Here is a 22,049-nt window from a genome sequence, read left to right as displayed (position 1 = left end):
ATTGAGGCTAGTTTTAACCCTCCCTATAGTTATGTTAAAATAAATTTATTGATTTTATATCTTTTTATTATTGTAAGAATAGTCTTCATACTCTAAAGAGTACATAATGGCTTCAATTTAAAATTTACATTTTAAGATCAGTATAAGTTTTTTTTAGAACATAAAATATATCATTATCAACGATTAATTTTAATAATCATAATTTGTTGGGTAATATCAAATAACGTTACTTGTAACAAAATATTTTAGATGCCTTTTTATTTAAATACAATTCGTATAAAATCACACATTATTAATTATTTTTACATAATGCATCTTTAAGTGTCTTGTTGCAGGCAGAATGTTTATGGTTAACAACCAATCTTGCAATGGTTGCTCTGGTATCTTTGGAAAACCCATTACACAACTATTAATAGCTGCTTTTCTTGAAGTTACTTTTTTTCATTTACTAATTTTTAATCACTTCATCGAGAGTTAAAAGGTTTTTCTTTTACAAACAGCTATTTCCTGTCTTCCTGATAATAAGCTGCAATTTCATTTGGCAATTTTTTTCTTTGTCGTCGTCTTCATTATTAGAACATGAGTAATATTTCATGAATCTTCTTCTGTTTTTATTTCGGTTATTTCAGGCATTTCAGCATTTGGAAGATTAGATGTCGCCAAACTTATTCTGGCAGTGCATCCAAACATTGCTTCATAGGGGGATGTGCCTATACCTAATAAATAAAAATTTAAATAATATTAATAAAAATAATACAACATATGGTAAAATATGTACCTGGGTGAAAAGTTCGATTTTTTTTAAACTGAATAAATTTTAATGCTGATGGCCAATCCGAACTATTTTTTTTGCCCATCCAAGCAGATAACATTTCTTGTACATCCCTATTAGTTCGTTCAACAGATTCCTGACTTTCGCTGTGCTTTGGCCATCCATAATCAATTTTTACTTCATCCCATATGACATGAAGTTTGTTAATTATTGAAGTTACAAATTTTTTTCCACTACATGACTGTAATATCGAAGGTGCCCCAAATAAAGTATAGATATCAATTAAATTATAAGCAATTTCTTCAACACATTTTGATTTCAGTGGTTTCAAGACTATATATTTAGTCAAATGTTCCTGATAGTTCATTATGAATCTATAATCATTATGACGTCGAGTCTGCATGTCAATTAGATCTACTTGTCCTCGAGAATTGAAAGTAGGCTGTACAATTGGTTTAGGTGCTAATCCTATTTTTGAACATGCAGCTTTTTTATGACATTCAGCACACAATTTTAAAAATACCATAATTGTTTCATTAGTTATATTGCAATAATTATTTTTAAGTTCAGTTACCATACGATTTCGTCCACCATGACCTATTGCAGAATGTGTATCGTAAAGAATATCAAATAGTTCATCAATTGTTGCATAGTATAATACAACATTTTTTTCGTCAATAGGTCTAATCAGATGTTCTTTTCCATCCATTACTAAAATATCATACTTACGTATTACACGATAGTCTTTCGTAGTTTTTTTTTCACCAGCAGTGTTTAAAGATTTTTTTGATTTTTTCACCTGTTGAATAACTCTACTATAATCACTGGTTGACAAAAAAGCATTGTTATCTTCCCGTTTATTCATTAAAATTAATTGTATTTGCTCGTTAAATTTTGAGCGCATGGTATTTTTGTCTATAGCCATAGTTATAATGTGAATGCCTACTACACCAGTATTAACATCAGAACACAATACAGTAGGTACAGAATATATCTTAACGTCACGTTAAAACTTAAAAAATTGATTGTCATACACTAATACCACAGTATTAATCATCAACTGTTGCACATTTTTAGTTCTTATACATAATAAATTACCGATTTCGAACTAAACTACGAAAGTTAGTCAATTTGTGACAATAAGTTAAAGATTTCAGTTTGGTCTACGAGCCATTAATTTGTAAACAGTGAAAAGTGAATTGTTATACCATATTGCTGTTCAACACTTCAAACTTCAAACGCATCGCTATCATAATATTATCAAAAATCAGGATCTAAGATACAAGTCACAAGTGATACAACATAATATCACGAAACAATAATAATATACAAGTTAAACGCATAGATAATACATATGTTCTATGGTTAAACATCGGCCTAATGCCTATGCATGACAAAATGTATTTGTCATGGGCCTATGATTATATAATATAATGTATTTTCAAGATCGTCAAACCAATGAATCGTCAATAGATTAAATCAAATTGAGTCACCAAGACAGCTGTAGATCTCAACCATGATCTCAACTACAGTTTAGAGCCATCTAGCGGCATTTTAATGGAAACTCAACAAATCAAAATTTATACTTGGCAACGCTACAGCCCACAACTGTCTTATAGGTAATGAGTGACTAATAATATAGATTATAGATTATAGACAATGACTAGGGCTCGGATTTCAATGCATTTGCATTATTTTTTTTTGGAATGTCTTACACGATGCTTTTTAAGCTACTAATGTATATCAACATCAAGTACTTCATATTCTAACCACCAAAAGGGCATTTTAAGGCATTTTTTGCATTATAACGAATTTTATACTTTTTAGGACAGTTTTGATCTATTTCTCGTACATGGTACATGACTAAAAAAATTGACTTCATTGAAATATAAGTAGCAAATAGTACTACACTACTACATAATATAAATTATTTTCATTTTAAACATAACATCAGATAATCCAGTTTTAAATTAGACAAGGCTGAAATTGTGAATTGTTCTTATTGTACAGACGTACAGTTTAATGCATTATACATATAGCATATTGCCATATGTAATTTAATTTTTACTCATTTCTTTATATTATATTTTTTTTCTTAAAAATTTGAATTTATTTAACAAATAATGCTTTTTTGATACTTTTAGGACATTTTTGGTGTTTTTATGATCTTTTATATCCGAGCCCTATTAATGACCATTTATAACTATAATAACCTATGACCGGTTGCATAAAAATTATTATATATTTATTTTATTAATCTGATAATTTATTGGCTCCATAAGTTTTATCGGTTAGATAAAAATTAAAAATCGCTGTACAAACCGTTATTTATATTTATATCTTGAACCAGGTAATCGGTAAAAAAGACCAAAAAAAAAAGAAAAGGGAAAAAAAACGATTTTTAAAAATTTTAAATATATATTAATTGGTTATGAAAATTAAAAAATAATTACACCATTGATTTTATAATAATAACACTATACAGTAGGTAATATATAGTATATTATAAAATCAATGCTTACACACATTTACACGACCCTCATGTACACACATTCCTCCCCGAAATTTTTTACTTCGTTCGTGCCTGCGGGTACCTATAAGTGAACGACCATTCAGGTTTTCCATTCTTAATAATTATTAAATTTGTACTTCCAAATTCAACTAAACGAAATTATATAGGTACATTGTAATTTTTACAAAAAACCGTTGTCGCCCAGTATATTAGTTAAAATATCCACTGATTTGTCTAATGTCTATTACTATAAATTAGTTATTACTTATTAGTAATAACTTCTGCTGAGTACACATACACAGCTATATTAATTATTATTATTTTTTTATTTTATTGAAATATATCTACAGTCTTTACATATTTTGTGCAATGAGTAGGATTGATAAGTGACAAATAAAGAAAAATAGTTAACATGAATCGAATGATGAGGGATGATACCCAGTGGTAACACCCTATAAAATGATAGTATTACAGTAATAACGATGAAAAATTAAAATAATTGACAAGTGTTACCTGGTAGCGATGTCTAGCATTTATTCTGCTCACCTACTAAAGAAGAAAAATATTTATTATTTATAATATAATTATCAACCTTTAAAAATGGTCTAGCCTATCTTTTCCAACCATACAGCACCCACCCATCCATTAATATTTTTGTGAATCACATAAATTCAAATATACCCCCTTTTAAGCTGCAGCTGCTCTATTAGTACTTCTATCCATATAGCTATTGTAATTTGTGTTGTATCTAAAAACAAGTGTAAAAATCACCTTATCCTTATATTTTATAAGCAATGTAACTGTGGAATAGTAATTAATAGCTAGTGGCTTGGAGTTGTAAAGAACTTAGCAAAATAGATAAGTCAGGTATCATCATTAGTCACATAGGTACATCAGACTTGTTTGATAATGGATGGTCAATATCTACCAAAGTGAAAATGTATATATAATATACATAAAAAACCATCTTTAAAACTTTAAACATAAAACATACAAGTGTATAATTTATATAAATTATACCAGGATAAATTAAGTTCACCAATTTTATATGAAAAATAACAATAAAATCTGGTGAATTTTGTTATTTTTAACATTTTACTTTTGCTTTATTTCATAAGATAATTATTATTAATTAATATTTACCTACTAATAATATTACCATTTAATAAAATCTTTAAAAACAAAATATGGAAAATGCTATTGACAAATCATGTTGTGATTATTTAGTAATTATAAACTATACTATAAAAAAAAACTGTCATTCATTCGCTTAAGATAGATATATATTGTACCAATTAATAGCATAAACAATAAAAGAAATTGTTATTATATCTAACCCATAGGCGCAAATAGTGTTTGACATTCGGGAAAGCCCCCGCCATTCCATACTTACTACTTCCCACAACTTATGATTTTATTATATGAAAGTTTTTATTAAAAATCTATTTATGGTTCTTTTTTAAAATAAATTAATAATTTACTGCAATATTACACATTTTGTGTTATTCTAACTATAGTAGATATAATATATCCTATTATGACCTAAATAATATATTACTTTTTAATCTTCAGTTAACCAAATGTCTGATGTACAATCACCTCCTGGATACCTATAATAGTAAATAATATATATTATTATTTATTACAATAAAATTTTACAAAATTGCATGGGAGAAGCATTCGGCAAATAGACTATGGTTAGATGGTTAAATTAAGTAGTGCAATACTGTTGTTTTTTACTTTTTTGGTTTTCAACAAGTTTGTTTAATAATAATTATTTATTGTTTTAAATTATATAAATCTATAAAATAGTTAATACTTTTTAATATTACAAAAAGTTAAAAATCTTGAAAAGAAGGTCTTTGCTTATAAGCTTTATCTATGGTTAGAGGACTGAGGTATTATACAATTTAACAAATCCATAGTTATATAATGTACTATGCAGAAGTTAGTTAATAAAAATAAGAAACCATACAATAGGAAATTATTTAGAATAAAATAAAAAAATAAGGGCAGTATTATTAAGGAAAGTAATATTATTTAGGTAAATGTTTCTATTTGTCAAAAAAGTTAAGAACTGGCGTATTTTAGAATTTATTTATTTTTATAGTTTCTACCTCATTCTAATTATTACTTTCAATAAATAAAACTATATCATTAACGAAAGCAATTATATTTCTGTTTATGTCTAAATCTAATAATTTATTTAGATAAATTGAAAATAGTCTAGGACTTTTGGACTTAAAACAGTTCATTGAGGGATATCCCATTTTATAGTATTCACCATTTGGATTACTGATTGATTGATTCATTTTTACTAGTTTAGGTCTTTTATAAAGATGTGATTTAAATTTTAAACATTTAAACCAATCAAGAAAGATATTTTACTTATACGTTTTCTTAATTTAATAGTAATAATTCATGAAATACTGAATCAAAAACGTTTGCAATATTTAAAAATATATCTAAAAATTATTAACACTAAAGTGAATTATAAGCTAAATTTGCAAAGCATGCTATAGCATCCTCACTACCAATATGTTTGCGAAATCCAAATTACATATCATTTATAATATGTTTACTAACCATACATTTGTTGTAAACTTACTTTACTACTAAAGTACTTACTTTAGATATTGATAAAACTAAGTCTTTTTTTGAGTCACATGTTTTTAAGATTGAATTTACGATTGTTTATTGTTTATTTGATATATGAAAAACTGGAGAATTACACTTTTGGAAGCTTATATTAGCTAAATAAGTAAGTGGTTTACTAATAAATCAGATGAAATTATATCAATACCAGAAGATGCACCTTTTTGTAATTTATTTTTATCACTACCAGTATTTCATATTCAGTAAAACATTTATAATTTAATTTATATTCATGTATGTAGTATTATTTTCAGAATATTTAATGTTTATCATAAGATGTAAAATGTATTATTTTATTGTATTGATTCTATTATTATTTTATTAACATTTACAGCGATTATTTAAAGAATATATTCAATTAATTATTATGAATTAATATTTAATAGTTATACCTAACTTATAATATATTACATTATAATATCAAATTATAATTAAGCAGTTGTAACATTAATTTAATTTATTATTATTATTGTTCAATAACACAATATTTACCTTGTTTCATGTGCCATGATAGGTCCATCTGGTTCTTTTCCAAAATCTACTAAAAAGTTTTGGTCCAAAGATAAACCTCCATTAATAGTATCCACATCAAGTTTGACTAATGTAGATCCATGTCTGTAATTTTTTTCATTTTTAATGGTTTTTAAGTAAAATTTTAATATAGGTACTATAAAGCATGAGATTATTATATATGTCTCAATGATTTATAAAGAAGTAGGGTAAAGTTTATCTGGAAAATTGTATTTTTATAAATATAAAATCAGAATAATAAATTAATCTAAACAGTATACAGGGTGATTCTTTTATCATAAAACACTCATTATTTCAAGAAGTATTTATGTTTTTGAAAACATCCACTACTCTGCTTGACTAAACTTTAAATACGTATAACTCATAAACTATTCGTCCTAAATTCGATTTTTATGTATCAAAATGCTCAGAAAATTATTCTACTTTGGAATATGAAATTAAACCAATGTTGTCATTCAAAAAAAGTAAAAAACTTAAAAAAAATATAAGGGTAAAAAATATTTAAAAATATAATTTTTTAATAAAAAACATTGTTTTTTTAACAACTTGAAACTATGTAAAAAAATGTTTTCAAAAACATGAATACTTCTAGAAATAATGAGTGATTTATGATAAAAGAATCACCCTGTATAATACTAATAAATAATAATACATATTTATAAATATATAATTTTAGATAGATTAATTGTATAGTTATTATATAATACTCATATATGCATTTAGGTAATACAAATTATATTAAAGTAAAGTGTTTAACATCATTGTAAGTAGCTACAATAAATGTAAATGCTACAAAAAATACTTAAGTATAGGTACAGTTAGTCCTACATTTACTCCTACTTCTTCAAAATAATAGAGGCATTCATTCTATACAGAGTTGGGCAAAATATTATCTAGATAATTATTCGAATAAAAAATTATTCAAATAATTTTAAAATATGGTAATTTGAATAAAAAATTATTCGAATGATTTTATTTTTATAATTATTCAAATAAAAATGTAATTGAATAATTTCCAAACATAATACTAATACAAAATACAAATATATTCGAATCCTTTATTTTTTAGTTTCTTCTTTAGATAGTTCTATATTTGTTTCATTTAAAGTGTTTTTCTATTTATTTCAAATCATAAAGATTTACATTAGTGAACTTAAAATACAATGCTAACTATTTTTTTTTAATACGTAAATGTTTTAATTACCAAAATACCAACCATATTATGTTAACTAAGATAAAATTAGATAATTAGATAATTTGTATTCAAATAATTATGAAATAATCATTTGAATAAAATATTATCTATATAATCATCTAAATAAAATTTTATTTGAATGATGCCCAACTCTGATTTTATAAGATACTTTGACATATAGTCTTTTTTACTAAAGAATTCATAGTAAACTAACTTAACAGATTCTGGATAGAACTGTTTATCCCATGGTGTAAATAAAGAAGTAGTTACATACAGCCGTTTCCCATCTAAACTTAACTGAAGCATTTGAGGTGAACCAAACAAACGCCTTTCTTTGATATATACAGGTTCTGGTTGTTTCTTTAAATCAATAAACTCAGTTACTTATTATATTCTTAGTATAATTCAAAGATATATACTTTAAGCTCAGAGTCTTTTGCAATAGTTAATAATTCATCATTCAACAATAATCCACCTAAAAATATTTGACCAACTAGTTTTGGTTTGCTTGTGTTTGTTATATCATATTGTCTGACATCTCCGTGCAACCAATTAGAAAAATATAGATATTTATCATCCAAAGATATCAAAATATCTGTGATCATTCCTAAAATAATAAACTAATATTTTTAAACTTTATTTGAATATTTTATAATAATCAAAAAAAAAAAACTACCTGAAATTTCTTTTAATCCATTGGAATCCTTTACAGTTTTCTTAGGTACGGATATCACTTTTTCAGAATCCCAAGTACCATCATCAGTGCGAAAAAATCTATAAATATATTTAATTTTTATAATTTTACTAATTATGTATAATTATCAAAACTTATAAGATAAGAGAATAACTGATTTAAGTTATTTTAATAATGTAATATAAACATTTATTGGATTTTATCTCCCAATATACCAATGAACTAAAGTTTAGTGCAGTGGTCGACAACCTTTTTGGACTCTCGGGCCACATTGACAAATTAAAAGTTTGCAGCCCAGATAAAAATAAAAATTTTACATTCTTAAATTATTTACTATGAAAAAAAATAAATACTGTCTAATATTTTAAAATTATGAAATGAATAAAAAAAAAAATTTGTCGTTCTGAAATTTAAAGTAGGCTGGTGGCCGACTACTGGTTTAATGTAATAATTATGAAAATATTGTGTCCAGTCTAAAATACAAATTTTATTGTATTCAGTGATTATACATAAAATAAATAATTATGAAATTAAAAAACAAAATTATCAAAATAAAAAAAAATTTGTAGATTAAAAAATGTATGTATATCTACTTTAAATACGAATATTTATTAATATGTTTCCTAAATATTTAACTTTAATAACATTATATATTATCTTTTATTAATATGCATTAGGTTGAACAACCATACAATTTAAATGAATAATTAAATTATAAAAAATCATTACTAAGTATTAACCTGAAATATTTTCAAAAATGAATATAATCTCATGTACCTACACTCTTGCTAAGGGCACTAGGATAATGCATAAAAAAAAGTATATTTGATCAACATTACTACATAATATACTAATTAATATAAACTCGAAATAATAAACTCTTTATAACATAACACTATTAACACTAAACCATAACTGAACAATTGTTAAATACCTATATTAACTTTATAACTTTCTAGGATGTATAAAGATAAAATACATAAATTGGTTTAAAATAACAAATAATTTAATGATTATAAAGATGTGCATATACCAGCTTTATAAACTGATAAATACAACACATTTTTAGACCACATATTTTAGAAACTCAAATTTATTATTAGGTAGTTCACAAAACAGTGATATACTGTATAATGGGAGATAGTCCATTTATTTTAATACCTAAAAACATTGCTGTTTACTGCGCAGCCAACAAATCCTTCAGAAGCTTTAGGATTGTGTAAGAATCGTATTTCTAAAGGTGCTATGCCGTCTGTACCCAAATCAATAGTTTGCAATAATGTTCTTTCAGACCAAGAATAAAAATTGAGAGACCTTCCATATTTTTCTATTTTATAAACATATTTAAAATTATAAATGTGTGTTAAATAAATAAATAACTAGTTATAAATATTGTAAATACCAATATCATTAATATGATCAGGATTAAAACCGATTTTGAAATCTTTGGGTGTCCCCCATTCAGATGATACTAAAACATCCCAGTATGGTTGATACCAAAAGTCATATCCAAATTTTGCTGTATTGCCTTTTGTCCATGTTTCTACAGTTAAAGTAAATAAATAATCTATAGTCTATTATACATACATTAAATATAAACATTTGGCATATTTTTTAACTAAAATATATTACACTCAATTTTATTGACACTTAATTTACCTTTAACTACTCCTTCCTCAGCATCTATTAATAAAAAATCACCTTTCCCATTACCTTCAGCATCACCCATTGTTGAAATCATTACATTGCCATTAGGTAAACAATGAGTTGTATGTAAAGTTGATACATTTAAAGCATGAACTTCACTGGGTTCAATAGTCTATAAATCCAACGTAAATAAATTATTTACTCATCTACATTTTAATATGGCATTAATTCTTAAAATTCAAGTACGCTTATACTTTATGTAACTTAGGAGCTTTTTCGTTAGTCACATCCAAAACATAAATTCGATCCGATCCTAAAGAAGGCAAAATTACTTTATTTCTGCTTTTTGTACAATCATCATAACAACTACTACAAGTGTTCCATCCAAAATGATGTAGTTCATCACCAACATTTTCAAAATTAGTTCTGAAGATCACCTGTTAATAGCAAAATTTAGCTACTTATAAGTAATATTTATTTAACATTAGGAAGCATTGAAGCAATATAAAATATATTATTACTTGAGAATATGTAGGACTATTTGGGTTTACATCAATAGTGGCCAAATAATCAGATTTTTTTTTTGTTAATGTATTTGGTTGAACACATATAGTATACAAAATAGTTTCTCGTTTACCATTAATAAATGCATCTAGAGGACTTTTGTATCCGGGCCCACACTGTTTTTTACAATCTAGGCATAGAATTGAACATATAAAATAAATTTTTTTTATTGTACCAAATATCATTATTACCTATTTAATATTCATAAATAAATTGAAATACTTACTTGCCATTACAGTTGCTTAATTGATGCAAATAGACAGTAGTGATACACAAAAATAAAAATGTATTAATGAGCGTTATAAAACAAACTAGGTATGGAAATTTCAATATTATTGTTATCAAATAGATACTTAATTATACGAATGTAGATAATTACTAAATACTTAGATAAAATAAGAATAAAGAGATATTGTACCTATTGAACTGTAAAATAGTATGTTATACAGTAAAATAATGAATGCTATAATGCTATTATAGTGAATGTAATAACATCTACTGGTTACTACCTACCTGTAAAATTATCAGTTTATCACTCTATAGAAAATAAAAAGTAAAAGTAAATATAAAAGTAAAATAAATAAATAGGTAACTATCATTAAATACAGGTAGTTAATTATTTGCTACATAGTATATTATCTATATATCTACCTAGTTGAATGCATTATAATTATTAAAAACAATATAATAAAGATAAGCAAAATTTATCTGTGTCCATAAAGATTGCATAGGTAATGTATTCTAAAATATTCAACTAATTATAAACCTATACAGTATAATATGTTTATGCACTTAATATATTTCTCCTAAATGTCTCCTTCAAATTATTATACTATATAAGTGGTAAGTATTAATAGTGTACCAGGTAATTGAGGAGGTCACTGGATACAGCATAGTGTTTAAATTAAATAATAAACCATTGTATATTTGTATAAAACAATTCGTTGAGGAGATTGTCTGTCAATTAAAAGTTTTTAGTTTCTAAGGTATTTTTATTGTTCATAATGATTTACCAAGTGGCATGCATCCAAAATTTTAATGTTTAGAAATGTTAAATACATATATATATATAGGTACTAAGGTATCTACTTAAAGGCGATAATTTAAAATATTTTAATTTTTTGTACTACTAAAGGAGTACTCTGTAGAGATATAATCTTCTGTTTTTCATATAAGAACTCGTATTTTATATTATAAATTAAACAAATTGCAGCGGCAGCTTGCTATAAGAATACTAGGACTGCTCCTGCCCCGAAACTGGGGGAAAAAATTGTTTCAAGTTGAACAGGTTTAATCATAATTGATAATCAGGGTAATGATAATAGAAGATTGACCATTTAAGTAAAAAATAAGTGTATCTATATCATAAATTGTAAAAGTTAATAAACAATTTAACTCAAGAAGAACCTAAAAATATTACATTGGTCCTAGTAAATTTAGTTTGTGGGTGGGTGGGTTGTTTTGAAACTTGCTCCTTGACCTTGAGTTTTGAAAATTTAAGCCGCCACTGCCAGATTAGTGAGAACATTTATAGACATTTTTGGTGTAGGTGCCTAATTCAAAATTCGAATGATTTAAGTTTCCAAGTTTTAAAGATGTTAAAAGGATAATAGTCCTTAAAAATTGATTTCCAAAATTATAAAATGTATGTAATAATGGATATATAGCATTATACTTAGACAATTTTAAGTAATTTTTACCAAATTATAAATGTTGATAACTTAATTTTAATTAATAAAAATTTTAAATCATCTTTGTATCTCCCATATTTTTCGAACCCATTATCATGGACCTTTTATCCTTAGATATTATTATATCTATTATTAATGTACAAAGTTACTGCAGCTTTGCACATTAATCAAAATTAACTCACCCACCTAATTTTCTATAGATAGTTCAATTGAATTACCTAAAGTACATGTTTTGCGTTACTGTCGTCCAGTCCTAATACTTTTACAGTGACATAAAAAATCTCCACACCACCTAACTACCACTTTGGCCGTCTGTATCTATTTATCTATTCATACAACATTTAAATTATTATTATGATAAGCGTTAGATTTAGAACCATTTATAGTTACTTATTCAACTGTCGTGTGTTTTTTTCGAGTTTGTAAATATACCATAAAATTGGTAGAAAACATAGGGTAGAATTATACTCATCGTATACCTATATATATCGACACGGCGACACAATTCCGCTGTCATTTATCCTGATACTGGACAACTGATGTGACAGATTGTCAAATATGAATAATATGATTATTGATTATACTAATTGTTACAAGATTTTGACTAGCAAAATAAACTACTGTACTAAGATACAGTATGTACTATGTAGTACGCCTTACAGACTACAGTGAGTATAAACTACAGTATATAATGTACTCTGGAGTGATGTCAACCATATACCTATAGAGTAAAGACTGTAGTCTATAGGTATAAGGTATATTCAAAATAAACTTGAAAATGTGTCAATTTTTAAAACAATTTACAAATTTTGGTATTTTACTTACATTTTCTTTTATTTAATACTAAATCTACTTATATTGTATGCGAATTATTATTAATAGCTTATAGCTATACTAACTACGGAAAGGTGATAGGCGATAGCCCCTGACCGTGGTTTATATTATATTTATATTATATTATATTATATAAGTATAAAAGGGCCCTCTTTTATATAATATAAAATAAAATATATATTTATACAATTGTAAATTAGGCACATGCCACATAAATAATTGAAAATTTACATATTTTAATTTTCATAAATAAATCTAAATGTGAATTTGCTTATCACTTGTACTCTTCTCCATCATCCAATGTTTGAGGCAAATGGCAATTTTTCGTCTCTGGCAAAAGAAGTGTAACAAAAGCACCAATTATTTGCAAGATGCCCATTACAATAAGTGATAATTGAGAGCCAGTTCCCTATAATTAACACGATATTTACAACAATTTAACAATTTATCTATCGTATCATATTTTTCAAAATCAATTATTACCACATAATTAATAATAGGAAGACCGACAGGTCCGATCATACCAGCTACTGAACTAACGCTTATTCCCAAACCTCTAACTACAGTTGGATATAATTCTGGTGCAAATAAAGAAAGAATAACATAAGAGGACGAAATTCCCATTTTTCCAATACAAAACATTATTAAGGTCCACTGATCATCTAAAAAATTACATTTAAATAAAAAGTACTAAAATCATCCATGTAAATTAGTAACTATAATAGTTTTATTTGCAAACCTAGAATGGGAAAAGTAGCAGTTAAACAAGCACACCCTCCAATCAACATACTGATATGCAGTAAACTTTTTCTGCCAAATTTTTCCATTGCTGGCCATAATACTATGTATGTAGGTAATTCAACAGCTCCAGCCAAGAAAAAGTTTAAATGTTCATCAGAACTTAGAGCTGGTGCATAATAAGAAAGTCCAACATAAACAGTAGTATTAACAAACCTTAATAGAAGAAAATAATATATAGAGATAATTACATTTACATTATAATAAATTATAGGGACCTAATCAGTGGTGTTCCCATGAATTTTTTTGAGAGTATACTATATCATCAAATACGCATGTATTATGGATTTATGGGTATACGCAGTTACCCATAATATTGAAAAAAAATCTTGAGAGTATACGGCGTATATGTAGTATACCCTATGGGAACACCCCTGGACCTAATAATAAAAATAAAAATACCATATAAAAGTTATTGCTATTGTTTTGAAACGTAAATTTGGTGTCTTGAATAAGTGAAACACGTTATATTTTTTGATAGTTTTACTTTTTTGATTTTTAAATTCCTCTTCATATTTAATCTTAATATAATAAAATTATAAACACATACACATGTTATATTTATTTTCAATAATATTGAATATACTAAATATACCTTTAATTGGTCCATATAATCCAATGAAATATCTTTTCCATTTACTTTTGCCATTTTTAATAAAATTGTTTTGGCTTTTTCAAACTTTCCGCATGCTAAAAGCCATCTTGGAGATTCAGGAAAACTCCTAATATTTATCAAAAATTAAATTAATATACATAGGCTTAATGTTTAAATTAAAAATATGTATAATATATTATATTGCATGGGTTTAATAAACATTTATATTTTATACTTTAAAATTAAAATATAATTATTTACTTTTACTTACCACCAGTAAAGGAAATAAACAGTAAATGGTAAAGATGTAGCTAAAGCAAGTTGACGCCAATCACGAAAAGCATACAAGACTAATGATAAAATAACCATACCGACAGAATGAGCTATGTTAGTAAGTAGAATACATGTAGTTCGATGAGCTGGGCCAACAAATTCTATAGCTATATATTTAAATAATCATATTATAATAATAAAACATTTTGACTTGTGCAATTTTGTATTTTATCTTACGGAGCACATTAGGAGTTGCTAAAATTGCTGGTACAGTAAATCCTACTCCAATTCTGAAGATTAGCCACATCCAAAAATCCTTGGCAAATGCAGTAGCTATACCAAATATACATTCGATAAATAGATAAATGAAAAACGCTGGTCGTCTCCCAAGTCTACAGATTAAATACAAATAGATAATTTAAGTGTAGAAACTTAAAAGGACTTTATATCACAAAATATCTAAGTACGCAAATAAAATATGTTTACTAACCCATCTTGAATAAATCCAAATAGCAACATACCAAATAAACCACTAAGACCAAATATAGTTAAAGCAAAAGTTGGATAAAACTGTTTTGAACATACCAAATCCCACTAAAAAATAATTATTTAATCAAATAGGTAATTATATCGTAAAAATGGGGCAAAAACAGTCTGATTTTAGCTTTTAAAGTTTAAAGTTTAAATGCGAGTTAAAATAACACATTATTAATATACATAGGTACCAATTGCCTCAATAGTTATTTGTATTGAACTTTGAAGTAGGTACATGAGTTACGTATACGGAAATAGGTAGATATAAACGAATTGCGTCTTAAAAAATTAGGGATGCAATACACGTATTTTAATCAGGGGTTCTTATTAATAATGACTAATTAATTGATTAATTGATTTAATTATTAAATAATAAATTTATTTTATAATTTATCGTTTGTTGAATATATAATAAATAATTTTTATAAAAAAAACTAAAAAGTATATGTTGAATTTAATCAAAAATAAATAAGGTCATGATCAATTTGCAATCATATAATATATAGCCTATAGGTAATAAATACGAGTAAATAATATCAATCAAGATGTCAATCAAAAATTTGTTTCATATTTATATGATAAGCTTTTTACAAAATCTAACCTTGTTATTATAATATGGTGTATCCAAAAAGGTAAATATAAAAAAAGTAAAAAAGAAAGGTTTTAATCAACAAAATTAACAGAAAATATGTTTAAAAAATATACATAAATTATTACATAATAATACCTGGAAATTTGTAATGAACATGAAATTAATATTTAAAAATAAATAAGTAATAAGTACATTATGATTTGAAAAAAAAATTAATTTTATGATATTATACAAGGTGATTTTTTAAGCATGCTCACCCCATTATTATGCTTAAATTATGCATACATTAAAGTTTTTACTTTTTTTGAATGACACATCGTTTTAATTTCATATTCCAAAACAGAATAGTTTTCTGAGTATTTTGATATATAAAAATCAAATTTAGGGCGAGTAGTTTATGAGTTATAACTTTATAAGTATTTAAAGTTATGATGCACGGAGTGGAATGGTACGAGGTTACACCGCAAAATGTTTATCCACTACTTCGCTTGCAGAGTAAACTTTAAGTATGTATAACTCATAAACTAGTAAACTACTCGCCCTAAATTCGATTTTTATGTATCAAAATGCTCAGAAAATTATTCTGCTTTGGAATAAGAAATTAAAACGATGTTGTCATTTAAAAAAGTAAAAAACTTAAAAAAAATAAAAGGGTAAAAAATATTTAAAAAATATAATTTTTTAATAAAAACGTTGTTTTTTAACAACTTGAAACTATGTAAAAATCAGAATTTGAATTTATACATAATTTAAACATAAAAATGGGGTAAGCATGCTTAAAAAATCACCTTGTATATAATTATAGGTATTAATTTGCAACCATCAAACTAGGAAAATTTTTGCATAGTTTTGGACGAAAAGTAAAAATTATTGTTGGTAGGTAATTTTAATCATATTTCCATAATTCCATGTTCCATTGTAGGATTTTCTGCTCAATGTTAAATGAATCTTAAAATTAAAAAAAATATTTTATTTATCTTGCAGCGGTTACAAGAGAAACGATGGATTATTAATTGGCATCGAACAGTATAAAAAAAATACTATTATTAAAAAAGCTCATATAAAATTGTAATATCTTCTACAGTTCTACATAGGCATACCTATGTACCATTATAACAATGTAGTTTATGTGTTATGTGTATGTCATGTATGAACTTACTGATACTCGTAGATACTGATGCTGTAGCTTGAAGCAGTATTATATTAGTAAATTACATATTAAAAATTTACTTCAGCAGTGATAAATTGTTTGAATAATAACGACAATTATAGTTTATACATTTATATTTTATGCAATACAATAACGTATTATTACTTTTGTAGTTATATACAATAATTGAACAATGGCAAACCGACTGTTTAGTAGTTACCTACTTAATACTTTATAGTTTATATGATGGTGATGAAGGTACCTATGCACTATAAGTCTATTTAGAAGGTAGTCTGAGTACCTTATTGAATATTGGCTATTATATAGGTCCGTGGCCCATGCCATATTTTCTCCCATATCTGGGATGAGTGGGATGATACATTATCGATGTCGGTGCAATATGATTGCACACGTTTTACCTTTACTCTTTACTTTTTCAAAAACAAAATGATTGTACATAATTGTTTACCTTTTTATATTCGAAAAAAATGTAATATAATTACCCATAAAAATATTTTATATTGTTGGCCAAAATTATGAAAAAAATTATAAATTTATCTATAGTACAGTATATTATATTCCCACCACGTTGCAATCATTTTTTGGAAAAAAATTAATTATAGTAATTTTATTAAACTACAATTTAATATATTTATATAGGTAAATAAATAAATTGAACAGTATTATAAAGAGTTTAATGCTTCAATTCATGTAATATGATAATAAGTTTGTAATATACATATTATATAATATTATTAGCTTAGCTAGTACCTATTACTAATAAATAGGGTAGATTGGACTTTTGTAATTTTTGAAATTTTGAGTGGAGCATTGGTTATTTGCACGTAAAATGTAAATTATTCACAATACATTTACAATTACAGGTATATTTATTTTATCATTTTATACGTATACGTTTTATTTATACAGTACATTTGTTTTATTTTTTGATCATTGTTTGATTATCCATACCTAACTATAACGCACATGAGACCCACGGTCCAATTAGTGCGGAAAATCGACGCTCCACTGCAGTACTTATTTTATACAATCGAGTCACGACAACTCAAAGTTGAAGGGAGATAAAAATTCGCTTCGATATAATATGTATAATTCGAGATATCTAACTCGAAAAAAGACATTATTATTCTAGAAATGTTTATTTACATTTGACTTTTAATAATTTATACAAATTGTATTAATGGAAATTTTGATTAAGGGCATTAAGGCTTGTAAAAATATTTAGTCAGTGGGCCCAAAATTCGATGTTGAAGGTCTGAGGACAGTATTGTAAATTTCTTTAAAACCAAGGATAAAAAATAATTGTTGTGTACAATCATATTATGTTTATTGCAAGTAGAAAGATAAAAAAGTGTGTAATCCTGTTATACTGTTATGCACCCTATTGATAAATCATATTATTTAGTATTAACTATTTAGTATTTACTGTGTTGGTGTTTGCGAAAAACATAGATTTAAATTAAAAATTATGATAAGAGTTTATAGATATGGCAACGAATCAGAATCAAATATAAATATTACGTTATTACATTAATATACAGATATAAGACAGACATGCGTTTATAAAATGTATTATTATAATAACTAATGACCTACTAACTGCAATATTGCATGTGGGAGGAAGTACCTATATTGTTCCTTAACGTTTTAAACTTTTTGCTTTTTAATTAATCTTATGTAAGTAAACATTATAAATACAATAATAATTATTACTGTTGTGGTTTGTCTATCTTTCAATTATTTAGTTAAAAAAGTAATGATCGAATCTCAAAAGGTTTGAAAACGTTTTGTTTATATATAAGCAGAGGGGTCTTTTAATTAGGAAGTACCTACTATTCAAAAATGATTTAATACGCATCAATGATTAATAACGAGGAATTTTAAAATATGTATGTCAATGTACCTACCTATGTTTTAACTAAGGTAAAATATATTTTATAATCAGGAAAAATAAAATTCATAAATTTCAGATTTGCATTTCTTAGAAATTAATTGAATAAAATTAACAAAACATTTAAAACAAGCTATTGTCTACATAGCTAATTTCGTAACGTATAAATATTGAAATATGTATAATAAAATTAGGCACTTCATAAATCAAAAAATAAAAAAATTGCAATAGGTAGTCAAAACCTACAATTATAACCATACATATTGATGATAAATTTACTTTTTAACGGCATTCAGTTTAGATACTTTTAAAAACTAACGTCTAACAATTTGTGTTTCAATTAATATTAAAATTTACTTCAGTGACAATTGTAGATAAATATCGACTGTGATCATAATCCCAGAATTTGCATGTGTTATTCATTGAATCCGAACATTGATTAATTTTAGATGTAGAATTAATATGACTGAAAGTATAGTATACATTTTATGAAATAAATTATTAATTACTAAGTTATTAAATATTATATTGTATACTTACTATTCATCCTTACACCAATATTCGGGAGTGGAAGCCATAAATAGTTGATTATAAGCATGAAATCCACATGGCAAAACACATGGTAAAACGACTAACCAGATTAATTGTTTTTGGTATAAGCCATACTCACCAAAGTCTAGTAACATTTTATCGAAATCCATTTTTAAATAATTTAAAGAATGACTGAAAAGATGTACCTATGGCCGAAGCTCTAATGAAAATGCTTATATATACACATTGGCATGGTGCAAGTTAATTTAGCTCCCTCTTTTTTCTTCTTTTATAAAGCAATTAGGTGTATAGCATATGTAAATAGAATTTTTTTTTTGCAGGTAGCATTAATAATATCTTAATATTGGATAGAATATGTATTCATTTTAGATTCTGAAGGGAGCAATCAATGAATGTATTGATTTTACAATATGTATTTTTTTTTATATAAAAACTGCTTTGATTTTCAACTTTAATACTTATTCTGGTAGGAAAATGTTTTTAGTTGGTGGTTTAATGGTGAAGAGAGTCTTTATTTTCATTATAATTTTAAAATTTGTATTTTTACGCAAAACTAGTTTCCGATAAAATCGATTTTCTCAAATTCTAAATAAATGATAGCTGTAAATACTTGAAATTTTCAGCAGATTTATATGAGAATTTACGAATCGTGGTAAAATTTCAAAATATTTCGACTATTTTGAGGTTTTTATAGATATAATTAAAATTTCCTTTTTTTCTATATATATGATATATATCTAAAAAAAAGGTCATTCCAGCAAAAATCTTAAAAATTTAATACAAAGTTCCTCAAAAGTTGTTATTACAATCATTTAAAAATATTAATGATACATAGATAGAACCGATTTTTTTTTGATAAGCATTTAATTAAATAGGCATTAAAATTGCCAAATCTTTAATTTTAATAGAGAAGACTTGTAGATTTAATACAATGCTTTTTATTTAAACATATTTTTTTTTACATATTTTAAGTATTTAACTACTAATCTTGGAAAAACTAGATATATAATTTAAACGAAACATAAAGATTTTAGTTATTTAGTCGTAATTTAAAAAATTTTTTATGAAGATTTGAAAATTATACTTAAATAGTATATACGTATTACGTATACTTTTTATATAAATAATGTCAGTATGATATTTTCAAAATATTTAGATTAACTTTATGCTATTGAATTTTTATACCGCCAACAAATTCTATTGTTTTACGGTATCTAAGTACTTAATCAATACGACTCAAAAGTTAATAACAATAATATATGAATGTGGTATTATTTTTTTTATTTTAAGTATCTATTTTGTAATACTAATAAAATAATAAAATATTAATAATATAAAATATGCGATGTTTTAAACAAAAACTAATTCGATTATAATATTATTATTATTTTGTTTCATAAATAAATAATAATAAAACAGTTTACTATTAATAATATATTATACAATAACTTAAAAAAAATTAAAAGCTGACAGTCAATAGACAAGGCCAGATACAGCATGTATTTACGGTCGTGGCACTTTATAGGAAAAATTATGTAATATAGATATAGCCCCCCATCAAACAAAAACAATATGATAAAATTTATGTTTTTTAATATAATTTGTTTCCAACGGGGTTGGCACTTGCCCCCAGTGCCCCCTCCCAGGATCGGCCATTGTCAATAGATCGTCTTTAAATTATTATATCAAATAATTTATAATTGAATTCAAATTTAATACACACATTATTAAAGAGAGCAAACAGATAGGTACTTTTTAATTTTGAGTTCTTTGTAATACTTTTAAAATTAGCTTAAATGACTTATTATTTTACACACTTCATTTATAAAAATATAATTGCAGTGAACTCCCCTATATCTTACTCGATTGTCCTACTCTGCTAAACGACTTGCTTTAATTCTCTTAAAACACTTAATGTTTCCTTAACCTCCACTTTTTTTTACATACTAGAATTTGAATTTGCTATTAAACTTGTTATCACTTATATTATATTAGAGGCTGGGTTTATCATAAAGATATCGCACTGTTATTTTATTATAGGTACTTTGTATTTAATTATTATTTTTTTTATTAGTTGTATATTAATAGCTTTTTAATAAAAAATATTTAATATATTAATTAATAATTTAAAAAAATGTTTGTTTCAAGTAAATAAGTTTGAAATTTAATAATTTGTAGTAATTTCTTAACTGTACATTTTCTTATTCTATTAAAATTATTATAGTCATAGTTTCTTTTATTAAGACTAAACTTTCAGTAGTTCAAATTTTTATCAAATTCATTAAATATTGAACTTTTATACTTGTTAGTTATTATTAAAAATTTTTTGTTATAATCCATAGAAAATCTATTTCTTTCCTATACATATTGATACATTTTTTTTGTTCATTTGGAGTTTAGAATGAGAGAGATTTCTCAAGTTGTACTTCTATCAATTTAAAAGCATATAATAAAACATATGAAAATACTTAGACACAATTATTTTTATAAGTGTGTGATGTTGAAATTTTCAAATTCACAAATAATTTAAACTTATTAGCAAAAGCTT

General features: G+C 25.1%; 3 protein-coding genes across 5 annotated transcripts; all 3 read right to left on the bottom strand.

Annotated features, from left to right (window-relative positions):
* Positions 1-241: 241 nt before the first annotated feature.
* LOC132919829 (KRAB-A domain-containing protein 2-like) lies at positions 242-2,791 on the bottom strand. The gene is made up of 2 exons (XM_060981708.1): positions 779-2,791; positions 242-716 (listed from the first exon to the last, which is right to left on the bottom strand). The coding sequence occupies exons 1-2, from the start codon at positions 1,695-1,697 to the stop codon at positions 592-594; spliced, it is 1,044 nt and encodes a 347-aa protein (XP_060837691.1). The 5' UTR covers positions 1,698-2,791; the 3' UTR covers positions 242-591.
* An 800-nt stretch (positions 2,792-3,591) lies between these two features.
* LOC132919828 (methanethiol oxidase) lies at positions 3,592-11,032 on the bottom strand. 3 transcript variants are annotated; one of them, XM_060981706.1, is made up of 12 exons: positions 10,797-11,032; positions 10,528-10,700; positions 10,261-10,443; positions 10,019-10,178; positions 9,762-9,902; positions 9,521-9,686; positions 8,342-8,439; positions 8,085-8,272; positions 7,880-8,025; positions 6,432-6,554; positions 4,843-4,894; positions 3,592-3,833 (listed from the first exon to the last, which is right to left on the bottom strand). In XM_060981706.1, exons 1-11 carry the CDS (start codon positions 10,801-10,803, stop codon positions 4,846-4,848), a joined length of 1,434 nt encoding a protein of 477 aa, XP_060837689.1. In that variant the 5' UTR covers positions 10,804-11,032; the 3' UTR covers positions 3,592-3,833; positions 4,843-4,845. The 3 variants fall into 3 exon arrangements, with proteins under 3 accessions (XP_060837689.1, XP_060837690.1, XP_060837688.1); XM_060981707.1 differs by having other exon boundaries at positions 3,592-3,830; XM_060981705.1 differs by lacking the exon at positions 3,592-3,833 and having other exon boundaries at positions 4,550-4,894; positions 10,797-11,031.
* A 2,053-nt stretch (positions 11,033-13,085) lies between these two features.
* On the bottom strand, positions 13,086-19,841 carry LOC132922692 (beta-alanine transporter). The gene is made up of 10 exons (XM_060986337.1): positions 19,490-19,841; positions 19,307-19,415; positions 15,252-15,355; positions 14,999-15,153; positions 14,760-14,928; positions 14,489-14,615; positions 14,296-14,414; positions 13,835-14,049; positions 13,579-13,757; positions 13,086-13,504 (listed from the first exon to the last, which is right to left on the bottom strand). The coding sequence occupies exons 1-10, from the start codon at positions 19,648-19,650 to the stop codon at positions 13,370-13,372; spliced, it is 1,473 nt and encodes a 490-aa protein (XP_060842320.1). The 5' UTR covers positions 19,651-19,841; the 3' UTR covers positions 13,086-13,369.
* Between the last annotated feature and the right edge of the window lie 2,208 nt (positions 19,842-22,049).

Source organism: Rhopalosiphum padi, chromosome 2, assembly GCF_020882245.1.
Source record: "Rhopalosiphum padi isolate XX-2018 chromosome 2, ASM2088224v1, whole genome shotgun sequence".
Lineage (NCBI taxonomy): Eukaryota > Metazoa > Arthropoda > Insecta > Hemiptera > Aphididae > Rhopalosiphum > Rhopalosiphum padi.
This window is presented reverse-complemented; position numbering and strand designations above follow the sequence as displayed.

What these genes read in the sequence shown, in the direction of transcription:
- LOC132919829 (XM_060981708.1), bottom strand. Translation starts at nt 1,697, where the DNA reads ATGGCTATAGACAAAAATACCATGCGCTCAAAATTTAACGAGCAAATA. An exon ending in AAATCGAACTTTTCACCCAG is followed by an intron (nt 717 to 778) that starts GTACATATTTTA and finishes TTTATTTATTAG; the next exon opens with GTATAGGCACATCCCCCTAT.
- LOC132919828 (XM_060981706.1), bottom strand. An exon ending in AAGCTCCTAAGTTACATAAA is followed by an intron (nt 10,179 to 10,260) that starts GTATAAGCGTAC and finishes TTGGATTTATAG; the next exon opens with ACTATTGAACCCAGTGAAGT. An exon ending in TGAGGAAGGAGTAGTTAAAG is followed by an intron (nt 9,903 to 10,018) that starts GTAAATTAAGTG and finishes CTTTAACTGTAG; the next exon opens with AAACATGGACAAAAGGCAAT.
- LOC132922692 (XM_060986337.1), bottom strand. Translation starts at nt 19,650, where the DNA reads ATGGATTTCGATAAAATGTTACTAGACTTTGGTGAGTATGGCTTATAC. An exon ending in AGCAACTCCTAATGTGCTCC is followed by an intron (nt 14,929 to 14,998) that starts GTAAGATAAAAT and finishes TTAAATATATAG; the next exon opens with CTATAGAATTTGTTGGCCCA. An exon ending in ATAGCAATAACTTTTATATG is followed by an intron (nt 14,050 to 14,295) that starts GTATTTTTATTT and finishes TCTTCTATTAAG; the next exon opens with GTTTGTTAATACTACTGTTT.